The sequence below is a fragment of the Anomaloglossus baeobatrachus genome, chromosome 8 (assembly GCF_048569485.1).
Source record: "Anomaloglossus baeobatrachus isolate aAnoBae1 chromosome 8, aAnoBae1.hap1, whole genome shotgun sequence".
Classification (NCBI taxonomy): Eukaryota; Metazoa; Chordata; class Amphibia; order Anura; family Aromobatidae; genus Anomaloglossus; species Anomaloglossus baeobatrachus.
In genome coordinates this window covers 63,935,324-63,954,992 of record NC_134360.1, presented here as the reverse complement: position 1 = coordinate 63,954,992, position 19,669 = coordinate 63,935,324, and the positions used below count along the sequence as shown (strand labels likewise).

Here is a 19,669-nt window from a genome sequence, read left to right as displayed (position 1 = left end):
TGCGCAGGCGATAGATTTTGCCCAGCGATGTGTATGACGTCACTCGCTTCATCTAAATCGCCAGGCAAAATCTCTCACCTGCGCAGATAACTCACCGGTTCACGCAGGCGCACCTATAGTTTTGGCTCTGCCTGTAACAGGGCAGAGTGAAGTGCGCCTGTGCAAGCCAGGAATATGTCTGCGCAGGTATGAGATTTTGCCCAGCTACGTGGATGGCGCCTGAGGCGTCATCCACGTCAATCAGCTCAGGAGGACGGCGAAAGGAGGCAATAGAGGCGCAGATTAGGACGCCCATATGACCGGCTAATTTACATACAGGGCGGGAGAGTTTAAAGAGGTATTCGTGGGGTCTACAGGGGGGGTCAGGAGGAAACGTGTACCTTTACAGAATGCAGCACAGGCGCTGCTTAAGGTGCTAGTTTTAGTGTAGAAGGCCAAAATCTGGTGACAGGTTCCCTTTAATAATCTGTCATTAAAGAGACACAATTTCTTCCTTCTGGACATGGAGACAGTAGTCTCTATTTTCAGTGCTTCTTTTGCTACGGCGCCCGTACACATTAGATAAAAGCAGTTTGATAGTTACACAACCACTGAGTGTCACATTATTACAGTAAATAGCAATTGGGGTATTGTAGAAAAACAAATAACTCCTAAAACATAGCATTTAATAAATATGCATTAAAAAGTGGACTGCCACCATAAAAGAATAAAGAGTGTTTATCATGGGCTGTAGAACCAAAATACCAGCCTCAGACAGATACACTCAGGCACCAAATGCAGGGGGTATGAAAGGACAAGTCATACACATACCTGCATCCTTGTCTATCGGTCTGTCCATGGGGCAAATCTACTGTCTGCCAGACCTGATGTTATTGCTGGTATGACGATTAGTACCGTATCAAGACTCCCCTGATGATCATTTATTGAAACGCGTCGGGAGGTACATTATTTGGTTGAGCCAACATAAGGTATTATGTGTATGACCTTGGTGAGGTCGCCTGAGGTTGAGCTCTATGATCTTATGCCCTTGAAAATACGGTAAGACCGTTTTTTTCTACTTTATCTGTATGGTTGCGGTTGTTTTATGGCATTTGCTGTCCTAACATAGCAACCATTTTGTATGTGACAAGGATGCAGGTATGTGTATGACTTGTCCTTTCATACCCCCTGCATTTGGTGCCTGAGTGTATCTGTCTGAGGCTGGTATTTTGGTTCTACAGCCCATGATAAACACTCTTTATTCTTTTATGGTGGCAGTCCACTTTTTAATGCATATTTATTAAATGCTATGTTTTAGGAGTTATTTGTTTTTCTACAATACCCCAATTGCTATTTACTGCTCTCTTATCAAGGGGGACGTTCATTTGGTTATTGCTATTTCTCACATTATTACAGCCACGCACACTTTACTCTGCTTTGGCCATTATGATCGCAGCCTGGTCGTACGCCACGGACGCCGAGCAACTAAGCAAGATCTGGGAGAAGTCTTCAATGAAACACCTTTCGTTGAATGAAAGATGGAAAAAAAATCAAACATGGGCGACTTAATATCAGACCATGATGGGCTGTGATTAGTGATGAGCGAGTTTCGACATATTCTGATTCGCGTAACTCGTAACGAATACTGTCTAATACTTACGTATTCATTCCAAATAGTGTGCAATGCAAGTCAATGGGGAATACTCACAATGTGACGAGTAACCCGAATGCCGTACTATTCATGCGACTAGAGAATAGTGCGGAATTCAGGTTACTCGTTACTTTACGATTTTTTTTTCCCATTGACTTGCATTGCACACACTATTCGGAATGCATCCGTGAGTATTAGACAGTACTCGTTACAAGCATCGCGAGTCTGAGTATTTCAAAACTCGCTCATCATTAGCTGTGATCCATCATCTGAAAAAAGCGATTTCTCGTAAAGGGAACCCGTCAGGTCCCCTGTGACCCCACAACCACCAGCAGCTGTGAGTACCCGTGTAAATTCCCCTCCTAACTGTCCTTTTATTACATTGGACACGTAAAGAAATCTTCAGGAAAAGTATATCTAAAGTCTGTTTATGATGTGGAATTGACCCCCTTGACTAGTCGATGGGGCATTAGTTCCCCGGACTTGTCAGCCCACCTAGCATGTTATCAGGCCACTGTAAGAGGGATACCAGGACTTAGAAGAGCCAGCGTCATCACCAGTGCTTTACACAGCTCATCCATGCCCTCGACTTTGATCCCTCACATAGACCGTCTGAAGTCGAGTGGACATGTCCCGGCTTCACAGAGGCGCTCTTCACATGACCGGAAGTCTGCAGAAGACATAGGGAGGTTACATAAGTATACACAGCTCCTGGTGGTTTCGGGGGACACGATAGGTCCCCTTTTAAGTTTTACCCAACAAACTTGTGGTTGAGTTGCTTTTCATGATCCAAGCATTGTTGTCAAAGAGTACAGTATAAGTTGGGATGTCCCCCCCCCCCCCACCCCAATGCTGAAAGACTCTGAGGATGAAGGTGTCAGACCGCCCCTCATGCAAATACTAATATGCCCACGGTTTTCTGACATTCAAGGCGGCCTTTCCTGTGCTGTGGAGTTGAGGTTCAGACTTAACACTGAACCCCCCCCATGGGTGGTCATCTTAAATGCAGAAGGGCCAGACCTCTTAGCAGATGAGGCAGTGGGAGCTAAATGGAGGGCACCAGATGGGGTGACTGTTCATGAGCAATGTATAGGGACTTTTCAGTGCCAGGGTGGAGCACGTGACTGTACATAAGCAATGTATAGGGACTTTTCAGTGCCAGGGTGGAGCACGTGAGTGTACATAAGCAATGTATAGGGACTTTTCAGTGCCAGGTGCCAGGGTGGAGCATGTGACTGTACATGAGCAATGTATAGGGACTTTTCAGTGCCAGGGTGGATGAGTAATGTATAGGGACTTTTCAGTGCCAGGGTGGATGAGTAATGTATAGGGACTTTTCAGTGCTAGGGTGGATGAGCAATGTATAGGGACTTTTCAGTGCTAGGGTGGATGAGCAATGTATGGGAACTTTTCATTGCCAGGGTGGATAAGGAATGTATAGGGACTTTTCAGTGCCAGGGTGGAGCACGTGACTGTACATAAGCAATGTATGTATAGGGACTTTTCAGTGCCAGGGTGGATCACGTGACTGTACATAAGCAATGTATAGGGACTTTTCAGTGCTAGGGTGGATGAGCAATGTATAGGGACTTTTCAGTGCTAGGGTGGATGAGCAATGTATAGGGACTTTTCAGTGCCAGGGTGGAGCACGTGACTGTACATAAGCAATGTATAGGGATTTTTCAGTGCCAGGGTGGAGCACATGACTGTACATAAGCAATATATAGGGACTTTTCAGTGCCAGGGTGGATGAGCAATATATAGGAACTTTCTTCATCGTTCCTTATGGGAGACCCAGACCATGGGTGTATAGCTTCTGCCTCCGGAGGACACACAAAGTACTACACTAAAAGTGTAGCTCCTCCCTCCGAGCATATACACTCCCCAGATGACAAATCCAACCAGTTCAATGCTTTGTGTTCAGGAGGTCACACACACATGCATCCTCTGAATTTTGATTTTTGATTTCAAAGATTTGGAAGAAAAGCGGGTCCAATCTGGACTCCCGGCATGTCCCTTCTCACCCCACTGTGTCGGCGGTGCTGTTAAGGTTGATTTTACAAGGCTGGAGCCTTCACATGCCGCACTCCTTCACCATCCCGAGGCTCTGGCTTGAAGTGGGAGCCATCACGGTTCTCACTGCTTTGCAGGAGACCGGTCTCCATCCGCAGCCCTTTTCAGGATCCTGCCGGACGGAGCGCTCACCTCCCAGGGACCTGGCACCTGCGTCTCACAAGCTAAGTACTGAGACGTTATTACCACAGACAGTGGTCTTTCCAGGGGTCCCTTGTACTTTATATATTGGGGAGAGTGTGTTATATGACTGTGTTAACATTTCCGGCCGCTTCTCCAGTTTTCACTGGAGAACCACGCCGATGGTGCCTGCACGCTGGCCGCATGTTTAAATCTAGGCCCCGGCTTCGCCTGAGGCCTAGTTTCGATTCACTACCTCTGCATGTCAGTCGTGCAGAGGGACAGTGTGGCTCCGCCCAGCGGCTGCTCAGCACAGGGAACGGACACTCCTCACTGAGGAAAGATTCCCTCCCCTGTATACCTAATTTGCCCTCCGGATCCAGCTCTCAGAGTAGGCCCCGCCCCCTCTCCTCGCTCCGGCGCCATTTTCTCAGCGTTCTCAATGTCTGCATAACCACATTGTCACAAATGGGGGCCTGGGCTGGGGAATCTGGAGGGCACAGAGAGATCCCTATGTTAAACGGTCTGGCAAGCCACAACCTCCGGTTGTGCAGCTGCTTATATACTCTGTTTATATACTCTGCTGGGGGTCATTCTGGACAGAGCCCCCACTTCTGCAGCATGTCTCACATCAGAGCAAGGCTGCAAGGCTGTTCTTAATATGCACTGCATGTAGACTCGTACTGCCTGTACCGAGCACATAACCACATAGTGGTCCCTCATCCTGGAAGCTCATCAGTGGTCCCTCCGGCTGCTCCGGCTCCGGTGGCTGAACCCCCGGTTTGGGTAGAATCCCTCTCTCCAGGGGACAGCTGTCCCGGACACTGCTGAGCATGCATCAGCCTCCTTCTCAGGGCGCTTCTGCTGCTACGTCTCGCTCAGCAAAGCTCACAGAGGATTCTTCATCTGGTCTCAGACCCCGTCCTCCTAAAATGGAGACGCAGGGTCCCCTTTCCTTCCTTGTCCCGCGGCTCTGATTCACGAGCTGACTCGCAGGACGAGGAGGATGCCCTTACTAGGGGCTCGGACGCTACTTCATGTACCCCATTGATCTGTCCGAAGGTGACGCAGATGCTAATGATTTGATTGCGTCCATTATATTTGTACTGGACCTCAATCCGCCTGTATCAGGGGAGCATCCCCCTCTGGCAGAAAGGCATCAGTATACTTTAAGAGAACAAGGAGTGTGTTCCTTAACCACTCCAGTTTTTCAGCCCACTGTGACCAAGCCCAGAGCCCGTCCTGACAGACGCTTCCCAAAGCGTGGTTCTGATGACTGTTTTCCCCTTCCACCAGAGGTGGTCAAGGAGTAGGCTCATTCACCAAGGGTGGACCCTCCGGTGTCTAGACTTTCAGCCCGGACAGTTGTATCAGTGGCTGACGGCACCTCTCTAAGGATTCCACTGTCCGCCAGGTTGACCTTCTGGCCAAAGAGGCGGCAGGGGCCTCGTTCTCCCCATCTTTTGCAGCAGTGCGGGCTCTCAAAGCCATCTCTGCTTCTCTGGAGGAGATGCATTCCCTCACCAGGGACTCTATGCCCGAAATGGTTGCCTTAACTTCCAGGCTTCAGTCTTTTCATCCTATGCCATGTCTACCATGCTGGAGACTGTCGCCGCACTGCGGTGGCCTCGGCTACTTCCCTCGCTATCCGCAGGCTCCTGTGGCGTCGAGAGTGGAAGGCAGATGCTTCTTAAGAAGTTCCTTGCTGGGTTCCCTTTTGCTGGGACCAGTCTATTCGGTGAACAACTGGATGAAATTATTAAGGAAGCTTTTGGCAGGAAGAGTACTTCCATGCCACAAACCCAGAAACCTGTCCAGGGCAGGAACCAGTCGAGGTTTCGTTCCTTTCGTTCCTCTAAGCCCTCGGCCTCGTCCACTAACTCAGCCAAGGTCCGTAAGCCAACTGGCGCATGAAGCCGCGTCCTCAGAAGTCCGCAGGAGCTGCTGCCACCAAGGCAGCCTCCCCTTGATTATCTGGCCGCACCAGCAACGTCCTTTGGTCGGTGGCAGGTTCTCCCACTTGGGCGACGTGTGGTTTCAACACGTCTTCGATCAGTGGGTGTGGGATACCATCTCCCACGGCTACAGAATAGAATTCTATCCAGCCCGCCAAACAGATTTTTTCTGTCAACTCCCCCCTGCTCCAAGGCCGCCGCCTTCTCTCAGGCCGGGGCATTCTTGCAGGCCAATGGAGTAATTGTACCAGTTCCCGACTGGGAACGGTTCTCAGATTTCTACTCAAATCTCTTCCTAGTCCCCGAAAAGGACTGTGCCTTCCGACCTGGATCTCAAGCTTCTCAACAAGCATGTTCAGGTGCGGCATTTTTGCATGGAGTCTCTGCGATCAGTCAATGACCCAAGGAGATTTCTTAGCATCCATCGACATCATAGATGTCTATCTGCATGTGCCAATCGCAGTTTCACACCAGCGTTGGCTACGTTTTGTAATCGGAGAGGAACATTTCCAATTCGTGGCTCTCCCCTTCGGGTTAGCCACGGCCCCTTGTGTATTCACCAAGCTCATGGCAGCAGTGGTTGCGGTTCTGCACCTCCAGGGGTTGGCAGTGTTTCCTTACCTGGACGACCTTCTAGTCAAGGCTTCATCCAGTGCAGACTGTCAGCGGAGTGTCTCGCTCACTCTCAGCGGAGTGTCTTGCTCACTCTCGCCACACTTGTTCCATTCGGGTGGCTTGTCAATCTGCCCAAGTCCACTCTGACCCCGACCCAGGAACTTACGTTCCTAGGGATGCAATTCGAGACTCTGCTGGCACTTGTGAAGCTGCCCTTCATCTGGCGGTTCGCTCTCTGCTGAGGTTCCGCCGTCATTCCATCAGGCACCTCATGCAGGTGCTGGGTCAGATGGTGGCGTCAATGGAAGCGGTTCCCTTTGCCAGTTCCATCTGCGTCCCCTGCAGCTGGACATTCTCCGCTGTTGGGACAAGCGGACCTCTTCCTTGCACAGGCTGGTGGCTCTGTCGCCACAGACCAGGAGCTCTCTTCAGTGGTGGCTTCGGCCCCTCTCTCTGTCCCAGGGACGCTCCTTTCTGGCCCCGTCCTGGGTGATTCTCACCACGGATGCCAGTCTATCCGGCTGGGGAGCAGTGTTTCTCCACCACCGAGCACAGGGCACTTGGACTCCGTCCGAATCAGCCCTCTCGATCAATGTGCTGGAAATCAGAGCTGTGCTCCTAGCTCTCGTAGCTTTTCACCACCTGTCGCCAGCACATTTGAGTCCAGTCAGACAACGCGACAGCAGTTGCCTACATCAATCACCAGGGCGGGACTCGCAGCCACCTAGCCCTGTTGGAAATTCAACGCATCCTTCAGTGGACGGAGGACTCCAAGTCCACCATATCCGCAGTCCACATCCCAGGCGTAGAAAACTGGGAGGCAGATTATCTCAGCCGTCAAACCGTGGACAGCGGCGAGTGGGCCCTGCATCCGGCAGTATTCCGGTCAATCTGCCGCAAGTGGGGCACTCCGGAAGTGGATCTAATGGCATCCCGGCACAACAACAAGGTCCCGGTTTACGTGGCTCGCTCCCACGATCCGCAGGCCTTGGCGGCGGACGCGCTGGTTCAGGATTGGTCCCAGTTCTGTCTGGCCTACGTGTTTCCCCCTCTAGCTCTCTTGCCCAGAGTCCTGCGCAAGATCAGAATGGAGGGCCGTCGGGTCATACTCATCGCCCCAGACTGGCCCAGGCGAGCTTGGTTCCCAGACCTGCTCCGTCTGTCCGTAGAGGTGCCGTGGCATCTCCCGGACCGCCCAGACCTTCTCTCCCAAGGTCTGCTTTTCCGCCAGAATTCTGCGGCTTTCAGATTGACGGCGTGGCTCTTGAGTCCTGGATCCTTACGGCTTCAGGCATTCCTTCCGAGGTCATCTCCACTATGACTCAGGCTCGGAAGTCTTCCTCGGCCAGGATTTACCACAGGACTTGGAGAATTTTCCTGTCCTGGTGTCGCTCTTCCGGCCATGCTCCTTGGCCGTTTTCCTTGCCGACCATCCTGTCCTTTCTACAGTCCGGTCTGCAGCTAGGACTATCTCTCAATTCCCTCAAGGGACAGGTCTCGGCTCTGTCAGTGTTGGCCCAGGTGCGCACCTTCATGCAGGGCGCATCTCACATCTTTCCGCCTTACCGGCGGCCTCTGGATCCCTGGGACCTTAATCTGGTCCTCACGGCCTTACAGAAACCCCCCTTTGAGTCTCTTAGGGAGGTTTCGTTGTTTCGTCTTTCACAGAAAGTGGTCTTTCTGGTGGCCATAACTGCTCTCAGGAGAGTCTCTGATTTGACTGTGCTCTCTTCGGAGTCACCCTTTTTGTTTTTTTCACCAAGACAAGGTGGTTCTCCGTCCGACTCAGGGCTTTCTCCCTAAGGTGGTGTCTCCTTTCCACCTTAACCAGGACATTTCATTGTCTTCCCTTTGTTCGGCCCCTGTGCATCGCTTTGAGAAAGCGTTGCATGCTTTAGATTTGGTGCGGACACTCCGGATCTATGTGTCAAGCACCGCTGTTCTTAGGCGGTGCACCTCTCTTTTTGTGCTGACCACAGGTCAGCGCAAGGGTCTCTCGGCTTCTAAACCGACCCTAGCTCGTTGGATTAGGTCGGTCATATCCGATGCCTACCAATGTTCTCAGGTGCCTCCCCCGCCAGGGATTAAGGCGCACTCTACCAGAGCTGTCGGTGCCTCTTGGGCTACGGCTCAGCAGGTCTGTCAGGCTGCCACTTGGTCTAGTCTGCACACCCTTTCGAAGCTCTACCAAGTGCATGCTCATGCTTCGGCAGATGCGAGCTTGGGCAGACGCATCCTTCGGACAGCTGTCGCCCATTTGTGAAGTTAGGTTTGCCTACTTCTCAGTTTCTGTTTATTTCCCGCCCATGGACTGCTTTGAGACGTCCCATGGTCTGGGTCTCCCATAAGGAACGATGAAGAAAAAGAGAATTTTGTTTACTTACCGTAAATTCTTTTTCTTATAGTTCCGACATGGGAGACCCAGCACCCTCCCTGTTGCCTGTTGGCAGCTTTCTTGTTCCGTGTGTTTTCACCGGCCGTTGTTGTAGACAGAGGTTCCGGTTATTCCGGGTTTTACTCTATCTCTACTTATGGGTGGATGTCCTCCTTCAGCTTTGGCACTAAACTGGTTGGATTTGTCATCCGGGGAGTGTATATGCTCGGAGGGAGGAGCTACACTTTTAGTGTAGTACTTTGTGTGTCCTCCGGAGGCAGAAGCTATACACCCATGGTCTGGGTCTCCCATGTCGGAACTATAAGAAAAAGAATTTACGGTAAGTAAACAAAATTCTCTTTTTTCAGTGCTAGGGTGAATGAGCAATGTATAGGGAATTTTCGGTGCTAGGGTGAATAAGCAATGTATAGGGACTTTTCAGTGCCAGGGTGGATGAGCAATGTATAGGGACTTTTCAGTGCTAGGGTGGTTGAGTAATGTATAGGGACTTTTCAGTGCTAGGGTGGATGAGCAATGTATAGGGACTTTTCAGTGCCAGGGTAGAGGGCAGTGTTATAATGTAAATAATTATAAATGGTATATCTAGAACAATCTCTTTGCTAGAACCAATTTTTCCAAGACATCTGCGGGATCCTCTCCTATGACCGTACAATTCCTTACGGACACATCCGAATGTGATAAGGAATATTCCCACCTTATAATGTTATGTGATGTCACTCTGACTACCAATGTCCCTATGCTTCATTCTCTTTAAATAAGTATACTATGCAGAGGCAGTTTCTGCACCAAACCGTGCAATACCTTTATAGCCGGGTTTATCGGTCAGCTTCAGTCCTCCTTATGGAAACAATGGTCATGGGTGCACCTAGACAGGGAAAAGAAGATCCAAACCAATGTCCAGGAAGTAGAAATCTACGGCAGACACCATCCAATTTTCCAAAGTGCTTTATTCCAATATCATGTGCAGTTAAAAGTAGTGGGGAGAGAGCCGGATGCAGGCCCCCTAATTTACGACGGCTGTTTCGCACGTCCTTGTTCTTCTATGGGTCCAAACATGGACGTCCACTACTTTTACATTGATTGTCCTTAGGATAGGTCATCAATGTCTGATCGGCTGGGGTCCGACACGCCGCACCCCTGTCAATCAGCTGAAAGATATGGATCACTCAGATCTTATCATTCCTTTTTCCTTTATATATTTAATAGTTCTATAGAATCACTTGGAGCCCGATAATGCCGTCCTTTCCTGACTGTAGAATTGATGTCTGACCGTCTGACTGTCATGTGCTCAGCCTGTAATAAAGGATCTTTTATGTTTTTTTTTTCTAGGAAATCCATGGGATTGCAGCGGTTCTGGCTGAGGAGCTTTTTCACAATGGTAATTTGGTAATTTTCCACTTATTAAGCTAAGATGATATTCTCAGACATGTACTAGGGTGTATGTGACGCAGGGGACATTGCTGTATCGCATATGGATTGTCAGGTTAAGACAGTTGTAAGGAGCTCGTCCCTTTATTCTTCTTAATCCTATTATTAGACATTACCAGATACTCCACAATAATTTTTATCTATGTTCTTTAAGGAAATATATTGCCTATAAAAATACATTTTTCCAGAATTAAAGAGAATAGAACAGGTTCCTCAGGTCCACAAACCGGCAACACGTACAGTGCCTTGAGAAAGTATTCTTATCCTGTGAACCTTTCCCCATTTTTTGCCTGTTCTTCTTTGCCCACAAGCTCTCGCTCAGTGAGATTGTACACAGACGTCTAAGGGGTACTTTACACGCTGCGACATCGCTACTGATATATCGTCGGGGTCACAACCGGCGCCGGTAGCGACATTGCAGCGTGTAACACTAATGAGCGACGATCAACGATCGCAAAATCGTTCCAGAACGGTGATCGGTGACACGTCGTTCATTTCCTTAATATCGCTGCTGCCACCGGTACGATGTTGTTCCTCGTTCCTGCAACAGCACACATCGCTATGTGTGACACAGTGGGAGCGACGAACATCTCCTTACCTGCGTCCACCGGCAATGCGGAAGGAAGGAGGAGGGCGGGATGTTACGTCCCGCTCATCTCCGCCCCTCCGCTTCTATTGGCCGGCCGCTTAGTGACGCCGCAGTGTCGTCGCTATGATGCTGAACGCACCTCCCCCTTGAGGGAGATATTGTTCGGCGGTCACAGCGACGTCGCTGACCAGGTATGTGCGTGTGACGCTGCCGTAGCAATAATGTTCGCTACGGCAGCGATCAAATGTCGCACCAACGACGGGGGCGGGTGCTATCGCGCTCGATATCGCTAGCGATGTTGCAGCGTGTAAAGTACCCCTTAGTCTTTCCCGGATTCTGAATGGGATTTTGGTCTAGACTGTGACTGGGCCGTTCACACACAGGAATATGCTTTGATATAAACCATCCATTGTTGCTGTGGCTTGATGATTAGGGTGGTTGTTCTGCTGGAAAGTGAATCTACGCCTCAGTATCAAGTCTTTTGCAGCCTCTGACAGGTTTTCTTCCAGGATTATCCTATATTTGGCTACATCCATCTTCCTATCAACTCTGACCAGCTTCCCTGCCCCCGCTGAAGAAAAGCCTCCCTACAGCAGGATACTGCCACCACCATGTGTGACTGTGGGGATGGTGTTTTCAAGATGATGTGTAGTGTTAGTTTTCCACCACACATAACATTTTGTATTTAGCCCGAAAAGTTCTAGTTTGATCTCCTATAACCAGAGTCCCTTGTACCAGAGTACCATGTAAGGGACACAGTGAGCACATGGAAGAAGGGGCTCTGGTCCAATATACCCAGAACCACGAGCAGTTCTAGGTGCATATTGCTAATCCCTGCCTAACTGTCCCTGTATAAACTAGCATAGATAAAGAGATATTTAGAAAAGTATTTCTAAAGATCTTTTATCGTATGCTAATGGGCGTTAGTTCTCCTGGCTAGTCGGCCCCATTAGCATGTGGGTGTGCTGACATGCTAATGAATGTGCAGCGTCAGAGGATGTATCACTCACCTCTTCGATGCCATAACGTCCGACGCTGGAATTTGGCTCAGTGCGTATGATCCCGGACTTCCGGTTATGTGCACTACATGAGTTTGAAGCCATGACTCGTACACCCGGCTTCATAGTGCACATGACCAAAACTCCGGGGTCATGCGCACTGAGCCGATATCCAGCATCGGACATGATGGCAGCGGAGAGGTGACAGATCATCCTCTGCACATTCATTAGCATGATGGTACACCCACAGGGATGTACTAACATGCTAATAGGGGTGACTAGCCAGGGGAACTAACGCCCAGGGGACTAGTCCCCTTCTCATTAGCATACGATATAAGATCTTTAGGAATACTTTTCTAAAGATCTCTTTATCTATGCTAGTGTATACAGGGACGGTTAGGCAGGGATTAGCAATATACATAGAGAAAAAAAAAGGGTTTTCAGCTCCCCAGTTTGTTGTAAATTCAGCTGGATGAAAGCTCCTGGACGGTGCTCAGTAGAACAAGGGAGGCTGTAGACCAGGGGTCTCAAACTCAGCTGGGTGTATGGGCCGCACACAGAAAAAAAATAATTTGAGGGGCCACATTCTTTTCAGGACAAAGTGACATTGGTAGTGGTACGGCAGTGGTACTAATATAATAATTATAAATATAATATATATATATATATATATATATATATATATATATATATATATATATATATATATATATATATATATATATATATATATATATAATATATAAATAACGCACACATTTTTTTTGTAAGTAATACAGTTTTATTTACAATAAGCACCGCATAGTAATTTTGGCCAACATCTTGTAGTAATGTGCCCCATCCTGTTCCCCATTCTGTAAAAATGTGCGCATCCTTGCCCCCTTGTAGCAATGTGCCCCATGCAGGTCCCCTTCTTATAATAATGTGCCCCATGCAGGTCCCCTTCTTGTGGTAATGTGCCCCATATGCAGGTCCCCTTCCTATAGTAATGTGCTTCATGCAGGTCCCTTTCTTGTATTAATGTGCCCCATGCATGTCTTCTTGTAGTAATCACACACACACACACACACACACCCTGTGCAGCCTCAGCTGACACACACACACCCTGTGCAGCCTCAGCTGACACACACACACACCTTGTGCAGCCTCAGCTGACACACACACACACACACACACACACACACACACACCCTGTGCAGCCTCAGCTGACACACACACACACACACACCTTGTGCAGCCTCAGCTGACACACACACACACCCTGTGCAGCCTCAGCTGACACACACACACACACACACACACACACACACACACACACACACACACCCTGTGCAGCCTCAGCTGACACACACACACCCTGTGCAGCCTCAGCTAACAGACACACACACACACACACCCTGTGCAGCCTCAGCTAACACACACACACTCCCTGTGCAGCCTCAGCTGACAGACAGACACACACACACACACATACACACACACACACACACACACACACACACACACCCTGTGCAGCCTCAGCTGACACACACACACACACACCCTGTGCAGCCTCAGCTGACACACACACACACACACCCTGTGCAGCCTCAGCTGACACACACACACACACTGTGCAGCCTCAGCGGACACACACACACACACACACACACCCTGTGCAGCCTCAGCTAACAGACACACACACACACACACACACACACACACACACACACACACACCCTGTGCAGCCTCAGCTGACACACACACACACACACACACACACACACACACACCCTGTGCAGCCTCAGCTGACACACACTCCCTGTGCAGCCTCAGCCAGCAGCAGAAACACACACACACCCCCTGTGCAGCCTCAGCTAACACACACACACTCCCTGTACAGCCTCAGCCAGCAGCAGAAACACACACACACTCCCTGTGCAGCCTCAGCCAGCAGCAGAAACACACACACACACACACACACACACACACCCACCCTGTGCAGCCTCAGCTAACACACACACACACACACTTCCTGTGCAGCCTCAGCTAACACACACACACACACACACACACTCCCTGTGCAGCCTCAGCCAGCAGCAGAAACACACACACACACTCCCTGTGCAGCCTCAGCCAGCAGCAGAAACACACACACACACTCCCTGTGCAGCCTCAGCCAGCAGCAGAAACACACACACACACACACACACACACACACACACACACATATTCTGCTCACCTATCCTCCGTCGGCTCAGCAGCACGCGGACGTGGACCCGATAATGATCACAGCTCCTGCCTGTCACTGCTGAACTTTCTGCCGGCGCGTACAGAGCAGTTCTCACTGCACAACAGCCACTGGCCCACTGGCCAATCACAGGTAATTATCTGAGGTCATATGGAGCAGGTGCTTGCCTCTGATTGGCAGGCGGCTGTTATTGTGTTCTGCAGCGAGAACTTTACTGTGCCCGGCAAAGGCAAAACTGGAAACTGAAATAGATAGCTGGCAGCTGCGGCCCCTGCACCGGTCGCCATCTTTGCCGGGTCCACGGGCCAGCGGGCCGGAAGAAGCCACCTGAAGGGCCGCATGCGGCCCGCGGGCCGCGTGTTTGAGACCCCTGCTGTAGACAATCAAAGTGAGGAGGTGCTCCGGCACAAAATGTCCATGCAGACAGAAATTGTTAGAGATTAAAAAAACATCTTTAATTCCTAATAGTTAAAAAACATGGTCAGTCCCCGCTCTTTCTTTCGGTCCATGGAATCTTTAATGATCACCTTTGTCTGGGGCACATCCAGATCAAGGGTCCAATTGGTCAAATTACAGAGACCCAAGGACATGGGGGTATGGCCCTTCCTGATCTTTATATATACTACCTGGCCGGACAATTGAAATATCTGGGTCAATGGACACTCCCCGGGGTTAGGGGTTCTCCGGTGGGACTTCACAGGTGTGGATCTCCTATGGCCACTATTGACGGATCACAAGAGGGCCCCTGAGGGTCGTGTCCTCCCGATACACAAATTGGGGGCCAGGATCTGGAAAGAGGCTAAAGCCATATTCGGATTTCATGATATACCAACTGAGACACCCTTATGGGATAACCTGGACCTTCCACACTTTTGTGGGTTGCCGGGGTTTGGCGAATGGAGGAATCGAGGAATAGTCTCCCTGGGATCACTGGTCCGGGATGGTGAACTTCGCCCCTTTGCACAACTGCGTACGGAATTTGACTTGCCGGAATCTCATGGGTTTCAGTATCTCCAGATTAGGCACGCCTTTCGGGCTCAGTTCTCTGATTGTGGGGTTAGATTCTCTTCCTTCCCAGTCATTGGAATTATTAGATCACAGGGCCCTGGTGGTCTTATTTCCAAACTATACTCCTCCCTCATTCGGGCCAAGGCCATGAACAGTCCTCTTTCTGTCCGGGAGAAGTGGAGTGTCAGGATCCCTGAAATTGATGATGTAGTGTGGGACGACATTGTCGAATCCCACACGCTGGTCTCTCCTGCAATTAATAATAGACTGATTCAGTTATATTGAAAGGAAAAAAGGGGAGCAAACGATCAAAGCCCAATAAAGATAAAGATCAAATTTATACAAAAAGTGATTTTTTATTATTATTAGCAAGTGTTATCACAAGTATTCCAGTGGACACAAATTATGCATCATATATATCATATAAAACTCAAAAATATACAGCGGAGTTGTGTGATTGTGACCACCATTAGCATATCTTGTTATAATCTCAAGTCATACACATAATATCTATATTACATAAGGGGTATGTTAATCAAAATATCCAGCATATATGTCCAACTAGCCTTTACAAATAGCCAGCAGGGGTCACTATTTTCCAAGGTTATCTTATGGCTAATAGCAAAATTGCGTCATAAGCTGGATATTGAGACCATACAAAACCTCAACGATACCATACTACATATTAAGGCTGATAGACTGTGGCATGCTTGTGTACTAATCTTCACATAGAGGTCGTTATAGCAAGTGGACAGCAAAGGTCGCTATACTATAATTTTGACTGCCAGCCAATATGTGGCCAAGAAAAAACTTATATATCCTATGCTAGATGTCCAGTAGAATATCCAAAACATGCAAGCCTCCAATCTGATACCATACTAGACATCAAGGCCAATAGACAATCCCATATATTGTGGCAAGCTTGCATGCTGGAATTCTCATAAGATAGTTTAAACAAATGGACAGTAGGGGTCGCTATACCATGATTTGACTGGTAGTCAATGTGTAACAAAAAAAGACCTATATCTCATATACTAGGTATCCAGCTAGACATTCAAATCATGCAAGCCACTAGTCAGCGATACTGCACTGAATATCCGGCTGGCAGACAAATCATTATATTATGGCATACCATGACCACCATACCGCATTTACGGCCAAAACTAGCTGCACTACCACTATTGCAATACCGTACTGGATATCAGGCTAGCAGACAAACTATTATATTATGGCATACCATGACCACTACACCGCATCCACGGCTAAGACTCTGCACTACCGCTATTGCAGCATATCACAAAAATCAAGCCATAGTGATGACCAGGACACACAGATTATAATTACCGCTGTATAGAAGGACTCCCGACACGTGTTTCGGCTTCTCAACCTTCGTCAGGGGGCGTGTCTAATCACCCGGGAGCACAGGCTTTAAATACTGCCTGTCTCCAATCATCATCAACCCCTCAGATGACGCGCGCGTTGTCATGACGCCTTGCCGACGCTGATACAGCTGCCGCGTCACCAGTCATCAGCCCCAGGATATTATACCCCGGGAGTGAACGGCCAGTATAGACACAGCAGACTGGTCAGGGCCGGCCGCCAGTGACAGCCGTGCGTACAGGTATCAGATGAAATATATGTGCAAAAAACTAAATAATTGTGTTATACATATACACTAGTGATCTGAAAGATATCATCTCATGAGACACAGGTACATATAAGATATATATATATATATGTACACATCTACAATTTGTGGCATTTAAGTGTCAACAAAAAACAGGGGAGGCACATGAGGATATTATGACAAAACATATAATTTATGAAATAGTATATAGACTATCATGTTTGTACACATTTCCCAATCTCATAAAACAGGAGGATAGACAAAGTCCCCCATTACTCAAACGGCCGTCGTGGTTGCTGTTTAGCTTTTTCCATATATCCACAAGACAATATCATTCGACCGTATCTATTGTATTAACTGATACACAAAGTATGAGATGTCAAATCCTCAGTCTTTTCCATTTTATTCCTTCCGTCAATAGATGTATCATTATTCATGAGAAAATATTCACAGATAACTAGAAATAATAAAATAAGAAGGGTTAATTAGACAAAAGTTAATTAACACTTTATAAAAATAGATGCATATACGGCACAAACGTATATATCTAGGGCATTCCAGGTCCTATATGACAGAAACAGCATGATATTCTATAGAAATGACGCAAAACTGATATTTTCATTGAGGCCAGATGGACACACAGTACCCAATGTGTATATCCATCTGGCCTCAAGTTGGGCCAATCTCCTGCTGATCTCACCACCCCTTATCCCCAAGTCGATTTGATCGATACCTTTCACCCTTAGTAGACCACTATTACAGGAATGAAATTTAAAAAAGTGTCTTGGAAGGGTTTTGAGACCTTCAATATCAGTCGTATTGCGTGCAGCTTCAATCCCCAATATATGCTCACGAGTGCGTACCTTCAGCTGGCGTGTCGTAAGTCCAATGTAGATTTTGGGACAAGGACATGTCGCGTAATATATAACTGCCCTAGAATTGCATGTTATATATTTCCGTATTTCATATGTTTTAAGATTTTTAGCATCAGTGAAGGTACTCTCACGGCATATATTGGGGCATGCAACGCACCCTCCACACGGGAAACATCCCAATTTTACATTGGGTTTGAAATTTCCCAAAAATGTGGGATCTCTCTTATTACTCCCATAGTGGCTACGGATCAAATGATCCCGGAGATTTTTATTTCTACGCATGGTGATCGATATCTTCTCGGGGATAATTTTATTAAGGGTGGGGTCAGCTTGGAGTATAGGCCATGCCTTCTCCAGGCAATCACGTATGGATGGAATTTGCGCACAATAGTTGGTCACAAAACGAATTTTATCACTTGACTCAGATTTCGGTTGAGAGTATAGTAGTGAATTCCTAGATGAGTGTTTGGCTCTGTGGTATGCTTTTTTTATTACTCTCCCACTATACCCGCGTTCTTTAAATCTTGTCATAAGATTATGAGCCTGATGTTCGAAATCCACATCAGTCGAGCAGATCCTCCTAAGCCGGAGAAACTGCCCGACCGGTACTGATCTGATCATAAATTGGGGATGGGCAGAAGATGCATGGAGGAGCATATTTGTTGAAGTCGGTTTACGATATAAATCAGACTGTAGGAAACCGTCACCATCCTTCCTTATCAACACGTCCAGGAATTCAATCTGTTCAAAAGACCACTGGAACGTGATCTTGATGTTGCGTCTCCCCGAATTAATTCCCTGCATAAATAAATTAAGTTCCTCAACCGACCCCTGCCAGATCATAAAGATATCGTCGATGTACCGCGCCCAAAATAGGATGCGGTCCATCAACGGCTGCTGATCTGACAGGAGAAGGTCCCTCTCCCACAGCCCCAGGAATAGATTAGCATATGAGGGGGCAAAGGCCGCCCCCATTGCAGTGCCCTGGAGCTGTAGGTAAAAGGAACCCATAAAAATAAAAAAATTATGTGTAAGGGAGAATTCGAGGAGACGCAACACCAACCCACGAAATTCCGAAGGCATATCAGCCATATCCAAATAAAATTTGGTAGCTTCAATGCCATCTTTATGAATGATACTGGTATATAGTGACTCAACGTCTCCAGTCACCAGTATCGTATCATTGCCAACAAATAAACCGTCAATCTTCTTAAGAAAGTCGCCGGTATCCTTGATGTATGATGGTAAACTTTCAACCATCGGCTGAAGAATGGAATCAATCCAACGGTTAACTTTTTCAAGGAAATTGCCACACCCCGATATAATAGGTCTTCCTGGGGGTATAGAGGCATTTTTATGTATTTTGGGCAATAGATATAGAGTGGCAATTGTTGGTTCAGCCACCAGTAGCGCCGAAGCCAGCCCCCTGTCGACAACACCGCCATCTGCTGCCTCACCGATAATTTTTTTAAGTTGTAATGTAAATGAAGAGAGGGGATTGAAAGTCATTTTTTTTATAGCATGTTTCATTTTTCAATTGTTTAAATGCCTCTCTCTCGTACATTTTGGTGGGCCAGATGACGATGTTGCCGCCCTTGTCCGCTGGCTTCAGCACCACCCCTGGGAGCTCCTTGAGTTCCCGTAGTCTCAAACGTTCAGCTCTTGATAAGTTATCCCTCCGTATTGTAGGAGAAATTTTCTCCAATTCTTTGGTAACTACTTTAACAAAAAGTTCCACATTGGCACAAGTATAGTCTCCCTGGGATCACTGGTTCGGGACGGTGAACTTCGCCCCTTTGCACAACTGCGTGCAGAATTCGATTTGCCGGAATCTCATTGGTTTCAGTATCTCTAGATTAGGTACGCCTTTCGGGCTCAGTTCTCTGATTGTGGGGTTAGATTCTCTTCCTTCCCAGTCATTGGAATTATCAGATCACAGGGCCCTGGAGGCCTTATTTCCAAACTATACTCCTCCCTCATTCGGGCCAAGGCCATGAACAGTCCTCTTTCTGTCCGGGAGAAGTGGAGTGTCAGGATCCCTGAAATTGATGATGTAGTGTGGGACGACATTGTCGAATCCCACACGCTGGTCTCTCCTGCAATTAATAATAGACTGATTCAGTTAT

The 19,669-nt window shown here is 48.1% G+C and overlaps 1 protein-coding gene across 5 annotated transcripts in view; it reads left to right on the top strand.

Moving 5' to 3' along the window:
* Positions 1–19,669, top strand: part of NISCH (nischarin) — a 170,864-nt gene that overhangs the window by 12,814 nt on the left and 138,381 nt on the right. For all 5 annotated transcript variants that reach the window (XM_075321742.1, XM_075321741.1, XM_075321743.1 and 2 more), the window contains exon 4: positions 10,118–10,166. In XM_075321742.1, coding sequence (XP_075177857.1) covers positions 10,118–10,166 — 49 coding nt within the window. The remainder of the gene's footprint in view (positions 1–10,117; positions 10,167–19,669) is intronic.